Genomic DNA, 16,601 nt, shown 5'->3' with positions numbered 1-16,601 from the left:
CCAACCCTCAGCCTCTGACTTCTCTCTTTTTTTTTTTTGTTTTTTTTTCTGGTACCGGGAATCGAACTCATGACCTCACACTTGCCAGGCAGGCGCTGTGCCGCTGAGCTAAATCCCTAGCCCCCCTCTGACTTCTCTCGGAGGGAAGCTAAGTACCCACAAAGAGAACTCAAGCAAAGTTCTTCTTCCCTCACCTTCCTACATCAAGAGGAGAACATTTTAAAAATGTTTTTATTTAATAAAAAAAAAAAGACAACTAACAACCCCAAACCAATAGTGGGTACAGGTGCTTAACTGGTGAAAGACACGGAGGGAGGGCAGGGCGGGAGGAGGGCGGGAAGCGGGCTCAGGCCACACATCTCCCGGGAGGGTGCCAGGTTTGAGACCGGCCGCAGCAGGGAGCCGGCTCCGCCCCCTCCGCCCGAGCAAGCCTGGCTGGAGGAAGATGAGCAGAGACCGGAGTCCCTGGAGCGGGACGGTGGTGGGGAGAAGGCTGTGGAGGCTGGAGCGTCTGAGGTTGTGTTGCTCCCCGCCCTCTGTCCCACTTTGTTGCGTTTTCCCTTTCTTTCTACTCTTTCTTGGACCCTGGAGTGGGCCCTGCGCTCTCTGCCCGGGACAGGGCAAGAGGTAGGATTCACTGGAGCACAGCTTTCTTTACGGAACCACAGAAACTTCTGGGGCAGCGGGTGGGAGGTGGCTTGTGCAGAAGCAACCGCCAGGCTGCCTTGCTTTTGGAAGAGACAAGTCCTGGGGCCTTGCTGGACGCGGGTTCCTTCTTCAGCCTGGCGGGATGACGGTGTGGAGGTGGAGGTGTGCAGGAGAGGCGGGTGGTGGGGAGGCAGGCCAGGCGTGGCCTGCAGGGGGACAGGCCACACGCCTGCATGCTGCGGTGTTCACTGCTAGGCATGCTCAGACACATCACCACCCAGAGCCAACCCCACCGGGAGGGAAGGGTTTTGAGCAAGCACGAAGGGGCCCCGGACGCCTCGCCTCTCAGCTCACCGGCACACAGGGGCACTGGGCTGCAGACGCGACGTGAGTGTCCTCTCCCGCGTGTGACGGGCGGGCGGGGAAGGGTGGAAGCCGGCCGCGCGGACTGGGCTCCCAGGGCCGGGTCCGCCCAGGGCCTCCACGCGCAGGTGGCTGAGGTAAGAATTTGCTCATCACATCTAAGTGTGACGCCTACCGGGATCACAGGTGACTGTTGAGGATTGGTTAAGAAGTCTCCAAAAGTAAGAAACGATTTCTTCTTAGAAAGCACGTGTTTTATAGAAAAGAGGGTAAGTTCCATGTTCCAGAGGGTGCTTCGGAACCCGGACACGCTTCGGTGTTCTCTGCTTGCTTCAGAAGGAGGGAAAAATGGCTGGAAAAACTGCCAAACACTGAGCCCACTTCACTCGCTCTGTTCTGAACCAAGTGTTGGGGTTTCTCTCTCCTCAGGAGGAAGAAAAGCCCAGCTTGGCCACTTCAGTCAAACTCCCTCTTCTGCGTCCTTGCTGGTGGTGGCAGACGAAGTCACAATGCTAGGATTTGGGGTCACGTTGCTGCTACTTTTTAAGATGAAATGAACACAACTTGCTTCCCTGGTGTTGATCTGAGACAGGTCGCGATTCACAACTACCTAGGAAATGGGTGCTTGTTCCGTTTTGTTTTTTGGTTGCTGTTTTCCCTCGGGTCCCCCTTTCTTGCTCAGAGGTTCAGGCTTCTGTTGCCAATGCCAGCTGGGGGCCTAGGGGTCTGCCTCTACCTGCCCCTGTGTTCCCACAAGGGACAGGACTTCAGGCCGGTGGGGACGGACACAGCAAGAAGGCACAAAGCTACCTTCCCTCTAACCGGTGGAATCCTGCAGGCCCTCAGGTTCCATGTGTCCTACCCATTCTGAGTAAGGCAGAAACTTCCAGAAGCAGACAGGAAAGCCATCAGTAGCCCCAGCCTTTCTGCAGCGCCTCCACGGGCCACAGTCTCTTCAGGTGGAGGGAGCCAGCCCCAGGTCAGCGCAGGGCCGAAGCACCAGCTGGCTGCAGAGGGTCTCTTCAGGATGACGATTTCTCACCAACAGTCCCCTGCCAGGGTGCCAGAGCGAGGGAAAGGGTTGAGGAGGGAGTGAGGTTTGGCATCCTCATTTCTGGCTCAGAGGCACAGGAACTTCTGGTTCAAAAGCAGCTGACAAGTGTCCAGAGCCCCTTGTGCCCAGGAGGCTTTGGGGGCCGGGACCCAGTGGGGAGCAAAGGGCCTGAAATCCCATTCTTCTGGCAAGATTTATTTCCAGCAGGAGATAATAGCTCAATTTAGTTTCCCCGCGTAGCCTCAGGAAAGCTCTTGGACCTCCTGGAGATTCTGGAAACCCCAGGGCAGACAAACACCTTTTTGGGGAGGATAAAGTCAGCCTTCTGCTTCTCTGGCAGCCTAGGGTCCAGTCTCTGGGCCTCCTCCACTCTAAGCCAGCCCATGACGCCGTCTGTAGACCAGCGGGGGTTGCATTCCGCTTCAGTTCATTGTCTGTCTGCCTTAAGGACCACGTACCCTCCTGCGTGACATGAACAGCAGTGCTGGGGGGAGGCCGGTGCTGAGAGGAGAGCAGGCAGCTCACACGGGGGTTGTCCGCCGGTTCAGCATGGTCACGTGGAAGCCTTCCTTCAGGTCCGGCTGGAAGAAGTCGTGCACCTGGAGGAAGCCGGCCTCCTGGTCCGGGCTGTAGCTGGCGGCTGTAGTCACCTTGAGGGGCTCCCTGGATAGCGTGTACATGGACAGCTCGCCCATGGGGATGGCCCCGGCGATCTTCAGGCCCACAGGAGATGCGTCCCTGGAGGGCGAGGCCTCGGTGGACCTCGAGCTAGACCTGGAGCGCCGTCGCCGGTATCTGTAGCTCGGCATCCTGGCGTAAGGAGAAGAGGAAGAAGCCTTAAGGAACTCCCGTTTGGTCTTAAACCTCAACTCTTTATTTTTCTCAATGTAAATGTTTACAGCCAGGACGCCCACGGTCTCCGCCACAATAAACGACAGGGCTCCGAAGTAAAAAGACCAGCCATAGTTGTAGTGGTTCTTTTTGTCCTCGTCTCGCTTGTCGCTGGGGTCGCCTGTGTTGCTGGAAATGTAGACGATGATGCCTATGATGTTGCTAAGGCCTGGAAAGGGGGCAGGCGGAGGGGTTGGGGAGGGAGAGAGGCAGGGGTTAGAGCCACGGCTGGAACAACAGGACGGGGACAGGAGGCCAGAGGCGGGGTGGCCCTGCCCTCCTTGCTGAGCGTTCTTGACTTGGGAACTAATTCTTCTAAGTACAGTCGTCCCTTGGTATCCGCAGGACCCCCTTGCAGATACCGAATGCTGCAGATGCTATAGACCTTTCTATAAAATGGTGTGGTGTTTACATGACCTGCTCACATCCCCCTGTGTGCTGTAAGACCTCCCTGCATAACTTATAACACCTAATACGGTGTCGGCGCTACGGAGACAGTCACGCTGATTCTTCCACTCAAAGGCCACTCGCATCCATGCCGGGCCCTCACCCTGTGTGCACCAGGCCAGTTTCTTTGGGTCTTGGCTTCCCCGGGTACCTCCCTGACCCTCACCTCCGCCAGGCCCCCCACTGCAGGCTCAGAAAGCACCCAGCACCTGGCCTTGGTCATACACTGCACACCTACTTTTCTTTAGATGAGGTAAAATGCGTATAACATAAAGTTAACCTTTTGGAAGCGTACAACTCAGCGGCCTTTAGTACATTCACGATGGGTGCAACCAGCATCTCCATCTAGTTCAAGGACACCGTCAGCCCAAAAGGAAACCTCGGCAGGCAGTGGTCTCCCCAAGCTCCCCCCGACGGGACTTTTAAAGTTAGTGACACGTCGTGGCAACTGTAGTTTGGCTTCCTGCCAGAATGCACACGCCCCGGCAGTGGAGACCACGTGTGCACATGCTCCTCCGTGTCCGCGGCTCCTCTGCCGGCACTGGCTGGGGCGGGGCGCCTGGGCGGGCGGCTCACCTGCGGCCACAAAGAGGATGCCGGCACTGAGGACGATGTTGTTCTTGCGGCTGTAGATCCTCCCGGCGCCGATGCACAGCCCTCCGAGCAGCAGCAGGATGGTGCTGAGAATGGGGAAGACGCTGGACGCTCGCACAATGCCTGGGCCGGGGAAGGACAGAGCGGAGAGGGCAGTGAGACCGGCCGCCCTCCCTGGCCACAGCCATAGACATCTCCCGGGAGCTCTGCAGCTCGAGGTCCTCCCCCCAGGAGATGGAGATTCCCATCAGGACCTGACCCCCCAGGGTCAGAAGGCCGGGCAGGCCGAGGCAGCTGCACCGGCTCCCAGTGATGGCTCTGGGCCTGCAGTTTACTCTCCGGGACATGGCGGGGCCGAGTCACATCTGCCCGCGTCTTGCTCAGCCTCTCGCTGAGCGTAGGTCACACTTCTGTCAACTGGGAGGGAGCAGAGTCCCTCAGGGGCGTTGGGGAGGCTACAGTAACAGCCAAGGAAACCTTGGGCTGCGTCAGATTCACGTTAACAGCTCACAGCCTGCGGCGGCCTTTCCTGGACACGGTCTCTGCAGCCTTCGGGAACCTGGGAAGTGGCGTTCGCTGGAGGAAGCCCAGGTGGAGGGCTGGAGGCAAGGCTTCAGTACAGGAGGTGAGACAGGCTGTTGACCCTGCTCCGTGATGTGCTGGCAGCGTGGCTTTGGTCAAGCCACTTTCTACAACTCCACTTTCTCCATGGCTCATAATATATCTGCAGGGCACAGTCCAAGACCCCCAGTGGATGCCTGAGACCACAGAGAGTCCTGAACCCTGTACACTGCGGTACCTCGGTTTGCGAGCTTAGTTTGTTTTATGAGTTGGGGGAACGTGGCTGCGTTTGTGTTTGTGTGGGGAGATGGCCGTGGTGTGCTTGTCCCCTGATGCGGAGATTGTGAACGGAAGCAAAATTCTACTGAACAAGCTTGTGTTTGCGAACGAAATTGTTGGCAAACAGAAGTGTTCATGAGCTGAGGCATTACTTTATACTGTGTGTTTTTCTATATGTACATATCTGTGATGGAGTTTACAAATTAGGTGCAGTCAGAGATTGGCAACAATCAATAATAGAACAATTATACAGATATATTATAATAAAATTACTTAAAACATGTGAATCATGAGCCGGGTGTGTTGGTGCACGCCTGTAACCCCAGCACTGGGGAGGCTGAGGCAGGATTACCACGAGTTCGAGGCCAGCCTGGGCTACACAGTAAGCTCAAGCCAGCCTGGATTATAAAGCGAGACCCTGTCTCTAAAAAACAACAACAAAGAAAACTTGTGAATAATTTATTTCTGGGACCCCTCCAGAATAATTGAATAATTGAATCGAGGGACATCACATTGAGCTTTACTCCCAGCCTTTTTAAAATTTTGAGATAGAGTCTTGCTAAGTTGCCCAGGCTCGGCTTGAACTTGCGATTCTCCTGCCTTCGTTTCCCAGAGTGCTGGCATTCCAGGTATGCACCACTACGCCCAGATACTGTTTCATATTTCTGAACCTCAGCTGGCTGAAACCTCACAGAATGAAACTGTGAATGGGGTGGGGTGCTACAGTTCCAATGTCCCATAGTTGGTTTTGTACATGGAAGGTGCTTGTCGCATGGGGCCTGGCCATAGTATGTGCTTCCTAAACGCTATTTCTCATGTTCCTCCTCTCGGCCACCGTCGTCATTATCCCAGCAACAGAGGAGGACGTGGAAACTCACAATGTGCACGAGGTCACAGAGGTGGCAGGTAGGCACAGGGAGAAGCTTGTGGATCGGGGTGTCTGGCAGACCCACTCCCTTGTTCTGCCACTGACCAGCAGGGGGTCTGGGGCAGACAGCTTCAGGGCCCCCCCGAATCTACTCTTTCATACCCAGGATATGGTAATGATACCAACCTCTAAGGGTGGACCCCACACCCCCCAATATGTGAGGGTGCTAATGCCCAGGAGCTGTAGATGTGATCTTACTGGAGAAAAGGCCTTTGCAGATGTAATTAAGGATCTCCAGATGTGAGCATGCTGGATGAATCAGGTGGTCCTTAAGCTCAGTGACAAATGTGCTTCTAAGAGAAAATGCAACTCTTACCCACAGAGGACACACAGAGAGGAGAAGACAGAGGCAGAGTAGAGTGATGTGGCCAGGAAGTGTCAGTGCCACCAGAGGAAGGGCCACTCCTGGAGCCGGCAGAGGGCGCCGGCTCCTACTGACACCTTGACTTTGTCACAACATGAGAGGGTCAATTTCCACTGCGTTAGCCCACATGAATTTGTGATCATTTGCTAGGGTAGCCCTAGGAAATGAACGCCCGCCTCAGGGAGTCAGTGTGAGAAAACACAGAGCACACAGGGGGGCTTGAGGGTCCCCGCCTTTGTGTCGGGCAGGAGGGGAGAGGGACACGAGCAGCCCGTCACTCAGCTTCTCCCACGCTTGTGTGTCTCCTGTAGAAATCTGGCACGGGGGCCTTCGTGGACCCGGGAGGGGACAGTGAGTCATGGAGTGCAGGCACATGCCCCTCCTGGGCCAGTGACTGGCTTGGGGCCTCCCAGCTTCTGAAGGCTGCGTTTGTCTCTGTTTTGCACGCCCACTTGTGTGCACCCTCCTCATAGATGAGGGATTGTCTGGGGCATTAAATGAACCTCTTCTCTGCGCCACTGCCTTCTCCCAATTCCTCTCCTGCCCTCCTGCAGCCGCAGGCACCGGGATTAGGCTTCTGATGGGCTTCGGAAACGTGCTTCTAAGCTGCGCTGGCTAGAGTCGGCCAGGACCCTTCCCCGGTGCCCTTGTCCTGCAGATAGGTCAGAGCAGCTGGGGAGAGGGGAGCCCAGCTGCTTCGAGCTCACCTGAGGCCCAGGCCCGGCTCAGAGCCATCCATCCATCCTACCAGGTAAGTCCTGCAAGCACCCGTGCCTTGCCACAGAGACTTGGTCTGGATGTGTGGAAGGCAGTCGGCACTGGCGTGGACACTGGTGCAGGTCAAGTGTCTCGAAGATCACGTGACTGAGGCATGAGGGAGGCTGGGCCCAGCCTGCCTCTAGTTGGCCAAATCAAGCAGCGGTGATGGCGTGTGTCTACCTGGAGGCTGGACACCACCTTCCAACACATTCTGGCACACCATCGACTCCAGCTGCCCTAACACCAGCACTCCGTGGCTCAGCACTGAACGACCCACCTGACTGGAAGTGCAGGACCGAGGGGGTGGCTCCGGGAAACCTCAGAGCTAGCGGGGGCCATGGGAAAGAGGACCGACAGGTGGACTAGTGACTCCCTCAGATCCTGTGCTGAGGATGTATACACCAGCGGGGACACTGCGAGAGCTGAGGCCTTCAGGGGTCCTGTGACAATGACATGACTTAGAAGGTAAGCCCGGCTTCTCCAGAAGGCCTCAGAACGCATGGCTCAGGGCTGTGTTTCTCCCTGAATTGTCCGAGGCAGAATGTGAGCATGTGGACTTGGCCCTGCTGGTGCTCCACACCTGGACAGCCGAGCAGCCCCTGTAGCAGGCTGCCAGCAGACGCCTCTGCCACAGGGCTCTCGCCACAGCCCTGCTGTCCAGCAGCAGGGCAGAGCTCTGCGTCCCTGGCACGCAGTAGGCCCACGATGATGAACCCTCACCGCCTGCAACTGTCAGCCCCATGAGACCTTTCTCCCGTGCTGCTTCATACTCTGGAAGTCAGCAGTGTGAACAGAGACCAGAAGGCCAGATATGGGGGACAGGGTGACCCGGGGGATGCAGGCCAGGTGGCCGGGGGGACTATGACCTTGAGCTGTCTCAGCAAGTTGCCCGCCCGCTCTGCCTCCGAGCTCACCGGCTCTCTGAAGGGAAAGGCGGATCAAAGACAAAAGCAGAGCTCAGTTTTCAGGCCAAATATCCCTGTCTTTGCAGCCACCTCCCTGTTGGGACACGACATCGGCTCTGCTTCCTGTTCCCACACCCACCATCCGCTGGAGACTGCAGACCTGAGAGCCATCGCCCCGTCTGCTCTGTGGGTTCCTGGGCTTGTGAATGCACTTGGTGTGTCGCAAATGAGCCTTGCTTGCTCATCACGGCTACCATCACTTTATTGGACACCATCACCCTGCGGTAGTCCCAGCCTTCAAATCCTCCCGGGGGACACTGCGGGCGTGGAGTTCGAGCGCCCCTAGTGCAGGGCTGAAGCTGGATGGACACCTTCTTTGTGTGCGCCTGCAGACCCTCACTCCATCCTTCCCCATCCTGCCCTGGGTCTCCGGAGGCTGACTGCGTGGACCAAAGCATCCGGGTTCCAGACAGGCTTTTGGAGGAGAGTATTGCTCACGGGGTTATTCCCCTAGCTCCCTTCCCCTAGGCTGGGGGTGAAGAGGCTGCCTCTCTTCCTAAGCGCCTCAGTTCCTGCTCCACAGCCTGTCTTCACACCTCCCCTGCTCTGCAGAACCTGAAGGATGTCATTCATACCACCGTCTACGCAGGTGACATGCTTCAGGTTCTGCAGTGTGCAACCTACACAACTATCCGTGGCAGCCCTCTGAGAATTCCAGTTGCCTGGTTCAGTGTGGGGCCCTCAGAAGGAGAGTCAGAGGGAGCAGATGAGAGAGGACAGGTGGGGGCAGAGCTCTGGCCGAATTATTTCAGGTCCTGGGTTTGGCTGGAGCAGCCTGACATGGCCTTGGTGCCATGGGAACGGCACGCTATTCTCTCTCACCAGATGACTCAGAATCCAAATTCTTTCTCTTAGGAAAAAAAAAAAAAACAGGTCCATAAGCAGGTGCAGAATGAACTGTGTTCCACTGGTATCGATCCTCCGTGAAGGAAGCCGGCCCCAAGCCCCAGGGTGCTGTGGTGAGCAACTCTTTGTGCCTTTTGGCTCATGTGAAAGGAGACAATGACACAGAAATGCTGCTGGCTTTTCTATTCCCAGGCTCCTCCTGGGCTGCAGCTCCTCCCTCCTTCCCAGGGAGGCACCTATTGCTCCAGGAATGTGATCTGCATTCAGGGCGTGGGGCTAGATTTGTTCTCTAGGGTTCAACATGCGCTGTGATAGCTGGGCTCCAGGCTGGGGCCTCTGCTCAGCCCTAGGGCCTGTGGGGCGGGGATGCAGGAAAGCCACAGGCAGAGGTGCTGGATCCTCCGGTTGGTGCGTGAAGGACCCGCGGGCTCACCTAGAGTCCACTCTGCCACCTTCTGCACCTCGCTCAGGCTGCCCAGCACCCCATGAAGCTGACTCCGGTTGCAAATTAATTAGGTTTTTCAAGAACAGAATTCTGGGGAGGTACAAGGAGAGGGGGGCTGGTCTCACCCTGGCAGGGCACAATATGCATGGGAAGACTGTCCCCTCAGGGGTGGGTGGCCTTAGCAGAGACTTTTAAATCTCGCTTCCCCAGCACCAGGTCCAGCCAATCAGCTCTCTTGGGAGCTGCCCCAAACCCATCAGCCCTGGGGAGCTGTATCCCCTCTGCCCAGGCCTCAGTCTCCCCAGAGCCTAGACTTGCAAGTAAAGAACTTCACGGGAATACCCCACTGCCAGGGCAGCACAAAACTTCACCCTCGGAACTCACAGTTTCTGGAAGGGAGGGCGCATCCTCAGCTTGCAGAGACAAGCAGCGTGACTACACCCTGTCACAGGGCCCCTTCTCGCCACCCACTCCCCCCTGCCATGTGCACAAAGGACTCTCAACACTCACGCAGGAGATACTCTGAGCTGTCGTGGTCGTAATCATTGTCCTCTGGGAAGTGATTGATCCGGAAGCAGTGCCCTTTATAGATCCCTGGAGGGAAGGAGAGTAAAAGAACACTGTAAACGTTCTGAGGGTTAGGGCGCCCATTCACGCCGGGCACAGCCACTGTGCGGGCGTGCGTAAAGCTCTGTGTCAGGCTTGGGGACAGCGAGGAGGAAGGTGGCTCTGGCAATGCCAGTCTGGTGGGAGCACAGGCACACACAGAAAGCAGGCACAGTGGGAACGAGATTGTTCCCTGACCCTTCTTCCCTTTACCCTCTGATAGCCAAAGTGGGTAGGACCTGATTGACAGCTGTCATGCCCCTCCCCTTTGCTTCTCCTTGCCTTCCCCAGGGTGGCCGAGCAGCTTGGAAACAGGAAGGACTGGGGCCATGGCTGATATTCTCAAGATCCCCAAGCCCTAGTGGGCCCTGGTGGACGCAGCTGGCGCTCCTGGACACTCCTTGAGCAGCGCCAGTTGCGACTTCAACCCCCACCCCCATTTCCACAAAAACACGGGAGTTGTCAGTCATCAATCAAGCAGTCGTTTCTCCCACACTTAGCAGCGCTGTCACCGTGACAGTACTGGCTGTCCCAGGTGCTGCACAGCTGCTCCAGAAGATGCTTCCCTTGGCTGCAACAGGCTTCTGAGAAGGGCCCATCCAGACGATTCCACCAGCACTCTGCTATCTCTGCCTTGGAAGCTCCAGATGACGCTACTTTGTCACCCCCAAATAGCCCTGCGAATTGGAGGAGACTGTGCAAATACAGGCCTGCTCCTCCTCTATAGAAGCAGCACTCCTCACACTCCTCAGACCTGTCCGGACGGGCTTCCTCCCGTGCACTACCCCTCTGCACTGCCTACTTGTAGTTTTCATCTCAAGCACAGTGTGCTGAGTGGGTTGCACTAAGAACAGCTTGGTACACTGGAGTGGCACAGCAGTGGAGAGCAGTGGAGACGGCTGGAGTGGGTGGAGAAGAGACAAGAGACCTACGGTGACTGCCAGAGATCTGCAGTGACCTGTAAAGAGCCCCACGGAGGAAGAGAAAGCTGCCAAAAGACTCCAGAAAACCACCAAGGGGGTTACGAGCCTGGGTGCTGAGGAGCTGATGGGCTGGTTAAAAGCTGCTAAGAGCTTGTAATACAACGAGCTAAGAGTCACTGGCACTCCAAGCCAATTTCAAGGTAGATGCTAACATCACGGTAGCTGCACGTTGCCAGTTTGTGATTTCTACCCAACTGCACGAAAGAACCTTCAGTGCACTGGTGACAAAAGGAGGCATCAAAGGAGACCACATCTTTTATGTTCCCAGTCTGGATACCCACAAGAGTAAAAGGGCTCACTGTCAACAACTGCCAGGACAAGAGGTGCCATGCAGCACTTCCCCGGGGAGGGAGCATGTGGCGTCCTCACACCCAAGGAGATACCAAAGCTTCATCCTGAAAAATGGCAAAGAATTCGTCCATGGAAAATAGGGTGTTTGGTTTGTGCCTGGATGTGCCCCCAAAGCCTCATGCAGTCATGGTGGGGACAGGCTTTATGGAGGTGGTTGAATCTAACAGTTTTGGCTCTTTTTGACACCGGGAATTGAACTCAGGACCTTGCACTTGCCAGGCAGGCACGTATGCTGCTGAGCTCTATCCCCACCCCGGGTGGCTGAATCTAGAGTTAGTGATTGATTCATGGTCCGATGTTTGGATTAAGGGTGTGAGTGTTACATCTGCCCTAGGGAAGGTAGCCTGCATACAATATAAGGGACAGAAAGGATCTCTGTCTGTCTGTTCCTCTCTGTCTCTCTTGTTGCTTTTGCTGTCTTCCACTGCCATGAACAGTTGCCCTCTGCCACGTGCCACCCTGCCTTGGAGCCAGCTGAGTATGCACTGAAACCTCTACAAGGTGTGAGCTAAATAAACCTTTCCCTCTTTAACTTTGGGTGTTGTGTATTTTGTCCCAGCAATGAGAGAAAAGTAACTAAGACACAGGGTAAAGAGGGCCTTCCAGGCAGAGAAGCAAGACTGACACAGGCAGGGGTGGGGTTAGGAGTCAGTCCATCTGTGTTATTCCGTCTTTTTCAAACACATAGTACAGCGAATCTCTCTGAGCAGGCACTGAATCTACACAGTTGGTTCAGATGCTAATCCCCTCACTGTCACTCAAGGTAGAGAAAATGGAGCAAGAGAATATCCCAGAAGGGCTGGGAATGTCTCTTGCCTGTTTTTTTCCTCCCCACTGTTCACAGGCAGGAACCTTGGGTTGTTTAGTAACTGGGCAGGCCAGTTCTCCCTTCCAGAATCTTCTCTAGCTCTCTCAGTTACCTGCTGCTTTGCAGCCTGGGATGCCTTCCACAGAACTGGACACTGAGGAGGGGGACGCACAAGGTGTCACTGTCATGCCTTACCCATGCAGCCAGCCCCTCATACCTGGGTGTCTTAGTTACTCTTCTCTCATTGCTGAGACAAAATACCTGATGCCCCAAATTAAGGAAGGAAAGGTTTACTTAGCTCACAGTTTGTGGAGGTTTCAGTCCATACTTGGCTGGCTCCAAGGCAGGGTGGCACATGGCAGGGGGCAACCATTCATGGCTGCGGAAGGTAGCAAAAGCCACAAGAGCAAAAAGAAGGAGGGGTGGCAAGCAGCCTCTTCCCTCCCTTACATTGTATGCGAACAATGCGCCCCAGGGCAGGTGTAGCACTCATATCCGTCAATCCAAAACTCTAGGTGCCTGCCCTGTGTGTGTGTGTGTTTTTGTGGGGGACACCCAGACACCAACCATAACATTGGGTTAGCTTCTTGATTCTTGAAGAACAAGGAGCTCTCCTCCATACCCTTGTGAAGCTTGTCCTGGGGGCATTTCCAACTGAGTACTTTCCCACCTCTTCTGCCCAGTGTCCAGCTAGGCTCCAACAGCTCAGCTTGACCTCATGGTCAGTAAGGAGCACCGTGCTGGAACCAGGCTGTGTTCTAGACAACACTTGTCTCTTGGTGCTTCTAACACAGAGGCATCCTTAACAAGCCGGGGCCTGCTGCTCTTGCACCAGGCCACCAACAAGCTAGCTTTCCCTCTGCTGGGCTCTCCTAGCTGCTGATGCCAAAGAGTTAGGTGAGGGCCTTGGGAACAACCCTGTTTCTTGAAGGCCACCCAACCTTGAGGACTAACGGTGAGTGTGCTGGGCTTGGTCAGGGATGGTAGAGAAAATGTGAAGGTCTCAGAAGTACATGCAAAACAGAGTTAAACCCCCGGTCTCCTCATCTGTATAACCATAGCCCTCATCGCCCAGGGTATCAGGAGAATGGTATAAAATAACTGAAAGGTGCTAGGATGATTTTTTTTTTTTTTTTGTGCTAGGATGATTCTTGGCTCATGGTGATGGCTCAGGAGAGGTCTGTGGCTGCAGGACCCAGTTGCCCATCCTCTCTGTCACCTGTCCTTGACCTTTCAGGAGCAGTGGGGTCAGTGGCGACCCATGGGTGTTTGTGAGCAAGAGGAAAAGTGCCAGGGATTCCTGGTCTCAAGGTGGCCAGGGGCGGTGAGCTCACAGAGGCCGAAGCCCCACACCTCTCCTCACCCGTGGCTCCCACACCACAGATTTGAAAAGTCTGTAAAGATACAGAGTACGCATCTCCCACAAAAATCGGTGGAGCAGGTGGAGCTCCTCTTCACCGCTCCCCATTTTTATTGCTACTACGTGGATCTGAACAACATCAGCAAGTCACACCTGCCTGTTGGAACAAGTCAAATAATAAAAGGTTGAAAAGAAGTAAATAATCTCTCTTTTCAGATTTGTTCTCCTGCAGACTTGCTAAGTTGGCTGTGTATCTTCCCACATTTTTCTTTGTGCGTGCACCCACACACACATTACATAGGGTGCGCCTCCATTTCTGGGGGGGGGGTGCGTCCTGGGGATCAGACCTAGGGCCTTGCTCATGCTAAGCACAAGCTCTACTACTGAGGTGCACCAAGGGGCCCTATATTTATTTACTTACTTTTAAATTTTATCGTAAAGATAAACAGAAAAAAACCAAAATTTCACAGTAAGGTAATAGGAGAGTAACAATGGTTAATACATTGAGTAGTGTTATCTTTAAATTAGTTACTCAGAGCACAAAATTTATGCGTTTCATTGTCCAAACAATATTAGCACAAACCTTTCTTCCCAATGTACTAAGAGAAATTAGTAGTATAACGATCTTCATTATGTTGTATATATTTACTTTTTGCTTTTCCTTTCTTTTCTCCTTTTCCCCCATCCCAGTTTCTCTTTCCTTTTGATGTTTCTTCTCCTTTTACGATGTCTATTGTACATTTTGGATCTTACTTACTCTTTCGGCTTCTCACACTAGGGAGACGATACGATGTTTACACATGCGAATCTGATGTATTTCACTTACAAGTATGGATGGTCTTGGGTTGCCTCCATTTACCTATAAAAGTCTTCAGTTTATCCCAAAGGCCCTATATGTAAAATATTAAACTTTGTTTTTGAGATCACTGCATATTCGTAAGTTATTGTGAGAAATAACATGGAAATGTCAAGTACCTGTTACTTGGTTTCCCCCAGCTTGAGGACCAGGATAGGGACACCGGTAGCCAAGACACAGAACGCTGTGTCACCACAGGGATCCCTCCTGTTGTCCCTGTCCACCCATGCTCACCTCCTACCTGCTGCAGCTCCTCCTCCACCCAAGGCAGCCTCTCATACGTTCTCCATCTTGACAGTTTTGTCATTTAAAGAATGTTCTACAAGTGAAATCATACAGCAGGTAACCTTTGGGGATTGGCTGCTTCACTCAGTATAACTCTCTTGCCATTCATCCAAGCTGGTTCATGTATCAAGAGCTGGTCCCTTTCATTCCTGAGCAGTCTCTCACAGCATAGATGCTGGTTTACTCATTTACCCACTGAAGGAAACCTGTTATTTCTCGCTATGAACAGCAATCTTGCTATGAGCATTCATATACAGGTTTTTGGGTGAGTATAAGTTTTCATTTCTCTGGGATAAATGCCCAGGAGTGCAATTGCTGGGTCACATGACAGTGACGTGTTTAGGTTTATAAGAGACTGCCAAACTGGTTTCTAGATTGGCTGTAGTTCCTTAGTTTTAAAAAGCAATTATGCTACATGCTTTAAAACACGCCCTTTTCACCTAGCAATAATTACCAACGTCAGTCCAGTGAAAAATTCCCATTTGCAGAAAACTTTTCTAATTAAAAAATAACAAGTGGATATCAATCCAAAAGTTGCTGAGAAAACTAAAGGGAAACAGTGCACAGAAATTAGAGTAAAAAAAGTTTTCTAGCACTGAAAATGCTGAAGAAAAGCATGCTGTGGCAGAAATAAGGATATCATATATTTATATATTCAGGCTCAAAACAAAACTCAGTTTTTGGAACATTAGCTTGTACATAGAAACATTCACTCCACACATTCCTCCAATATATTTTGTTATCTTCTGCTGTATATTTATGATATTATTTTACTATACTTAATAGAAATTGTAAACAGAAATCACATGGTCCAACACTATTTAAATGTTTGTGATTCTGGGGATTGAACCCAGGGCCTTATGCATGTTAGGTAAGTGCTCTATCCCTGAGCTACATCCAGCTCTATTTTTCTTTTTTCTTTTTTTAGATAGGGTCTCACTATGCAGTTCAGACTGGCCTTGAACTCACTTTGTAGCGCAAGCTGCCCTTGAACTCACAGTGATCCTTCTGCCTCAGCCTCCTGAGTGCTGGGATTACAGTCGTGCACCACCACTCCTGGCTCCTATTAATTCACTTTAACATACATTCTTTTTAGTGGCTGTACAACTGTCCATATTTAAGGATGTATCAATTCAATTATGCATAAAATAGTCACTTCCATTTGTGGGAGCTCTGTCCACCTAGAGTGGACCTCACCACCAGGGCTTCTGCTCAAAGGTAACCTGAATGCATGCACTCTGCAGACGTCCTTCCACTAATCCACTTCCGTTCTTTGTTCTGTACCTTCTTCTTTATACACCAGGGTCCTCTGCAGAGACTGAAGAGAGGAGTGCTGTCCTGGCTTGGCCTGTGTTGCCCTAAAAGATGTCCTGCAGTCCCTCCCCCGAGTATCTGTGAAGATAACTGCATCTGTCAGCTTTCTATCACTGTAACAAAACACCGGGGAGAAACAAATCCAGCATAGTGTGGCTCACAGTGGCAGTTCATGGTCATCTGGACATACTGCCTTGGGCCTGTGGGGACGCCGTATGTCGTGGCGGGAGTGCGGGGCAGAGGAGCTGCTTCAACTCATGAAGAGCAGGAGTTAAAGAAAGGAAGAGGCCAGCGTCCCAACATCCCCTTCATGGCATGGCCCCGATGACCTAACTTCCTGTAACTAGGCCCTACCACCACCTCCCAACACTGCCCCAGCCTGGGGACCAAGTCATTAAAATATGGGCTTTTCCGGGACATTTTACATCCAAACTACAGCCGTACTTGACATGAGTAAGTTAAGCCGAGGTCATGCTGGATTGGCACGGGCCTCCTCTTCTTGACAAGCAGGGAAGCCTGTCCACCCCAGTTTGCAGGAGTGAGGCCTGATAGAGATTGCTCCTGCCCTGAGCCAAAAATTTAACATAGCCCCCCCTAAACATTATTTTCTGCTATTGGTTTCCTGATGGCTCTAAGAGCCTTCTTGACCCTCTCTTCCTCCTGTAGGTCTGCTGGGAAACTCTCAGTGCCCTGAAGTACATCACCCCTGCCACAACCCAACACTCAGCTGGGTCTAAGGAGCCTGGAGCACAGCCAAAGTTGCCCCCTCCTCGTCTGTGGACTTCATGCTCTGCTGATGGGATTGACACAACTGCTGACTCTGTTTCCTGAGAGTTTTTCACATGGGTTGCCTCACCTCCTCCAACCTGTGTGTGTGGAACTCAGTGTTGGGTC

The 16,601-nt window shown here is 53.2% G+C and overlaps 1 protein-coding gene across 1 annotated transcript in view; it reads right to left on the bottom strand.

Annotated features, from left to right (window-relative positions):
- Positions 1-1,596: 1,596 nt before the first annotated feature.
- Positions 1,597-16,601, bottom strand: part of Cacng4 (calcium channel, voltage-dependent, gamma subunit 4) — a 59,123-nt gene continuing 44,118 nt past the window's right edge. The window contains exons 2-4 of the mRNA XM_005402149.2: positions 9,655-9,738; positions 3,980-4,120; positions 1,597-3,125 (exon numbers count right to left, since the gene is read on the bottom strand). Coding sequence (XP_005402206.1) covers positions 2,587-3,125; positions 3,980-4,120; positions 9,655-9,738 — 764 coding nt within the window. The 3' untranslated portion in view covers positions 1,597-2,586. The remainder of the gene's footprint in view (positions 3,126-3,979; positions 4,121-9,654; positions 9,739-16,601) is intronic.

The sequence above is a fragment of the Chinchilla lanigera genome, unplaced genomic scaffold (assembly GCF_000276665.1).
Source record: "Chinchilla lanigera isolate Chin_1 unplaced genomic scaffold, ChiLan1.0 scaffold00077, whole genome shotgun sequence".
Taxonomy (NCBI): Eukaryota; Metazoa; Chordata; class Mammalia; order Rodentia; family Chinchillidae; genus Chinchilla; species Chinchilla lanigera.
Note: the sequence above shows the minus strand (reverse complement) of the source record. Positions and strands in the feature narration are given on the sequence as shown.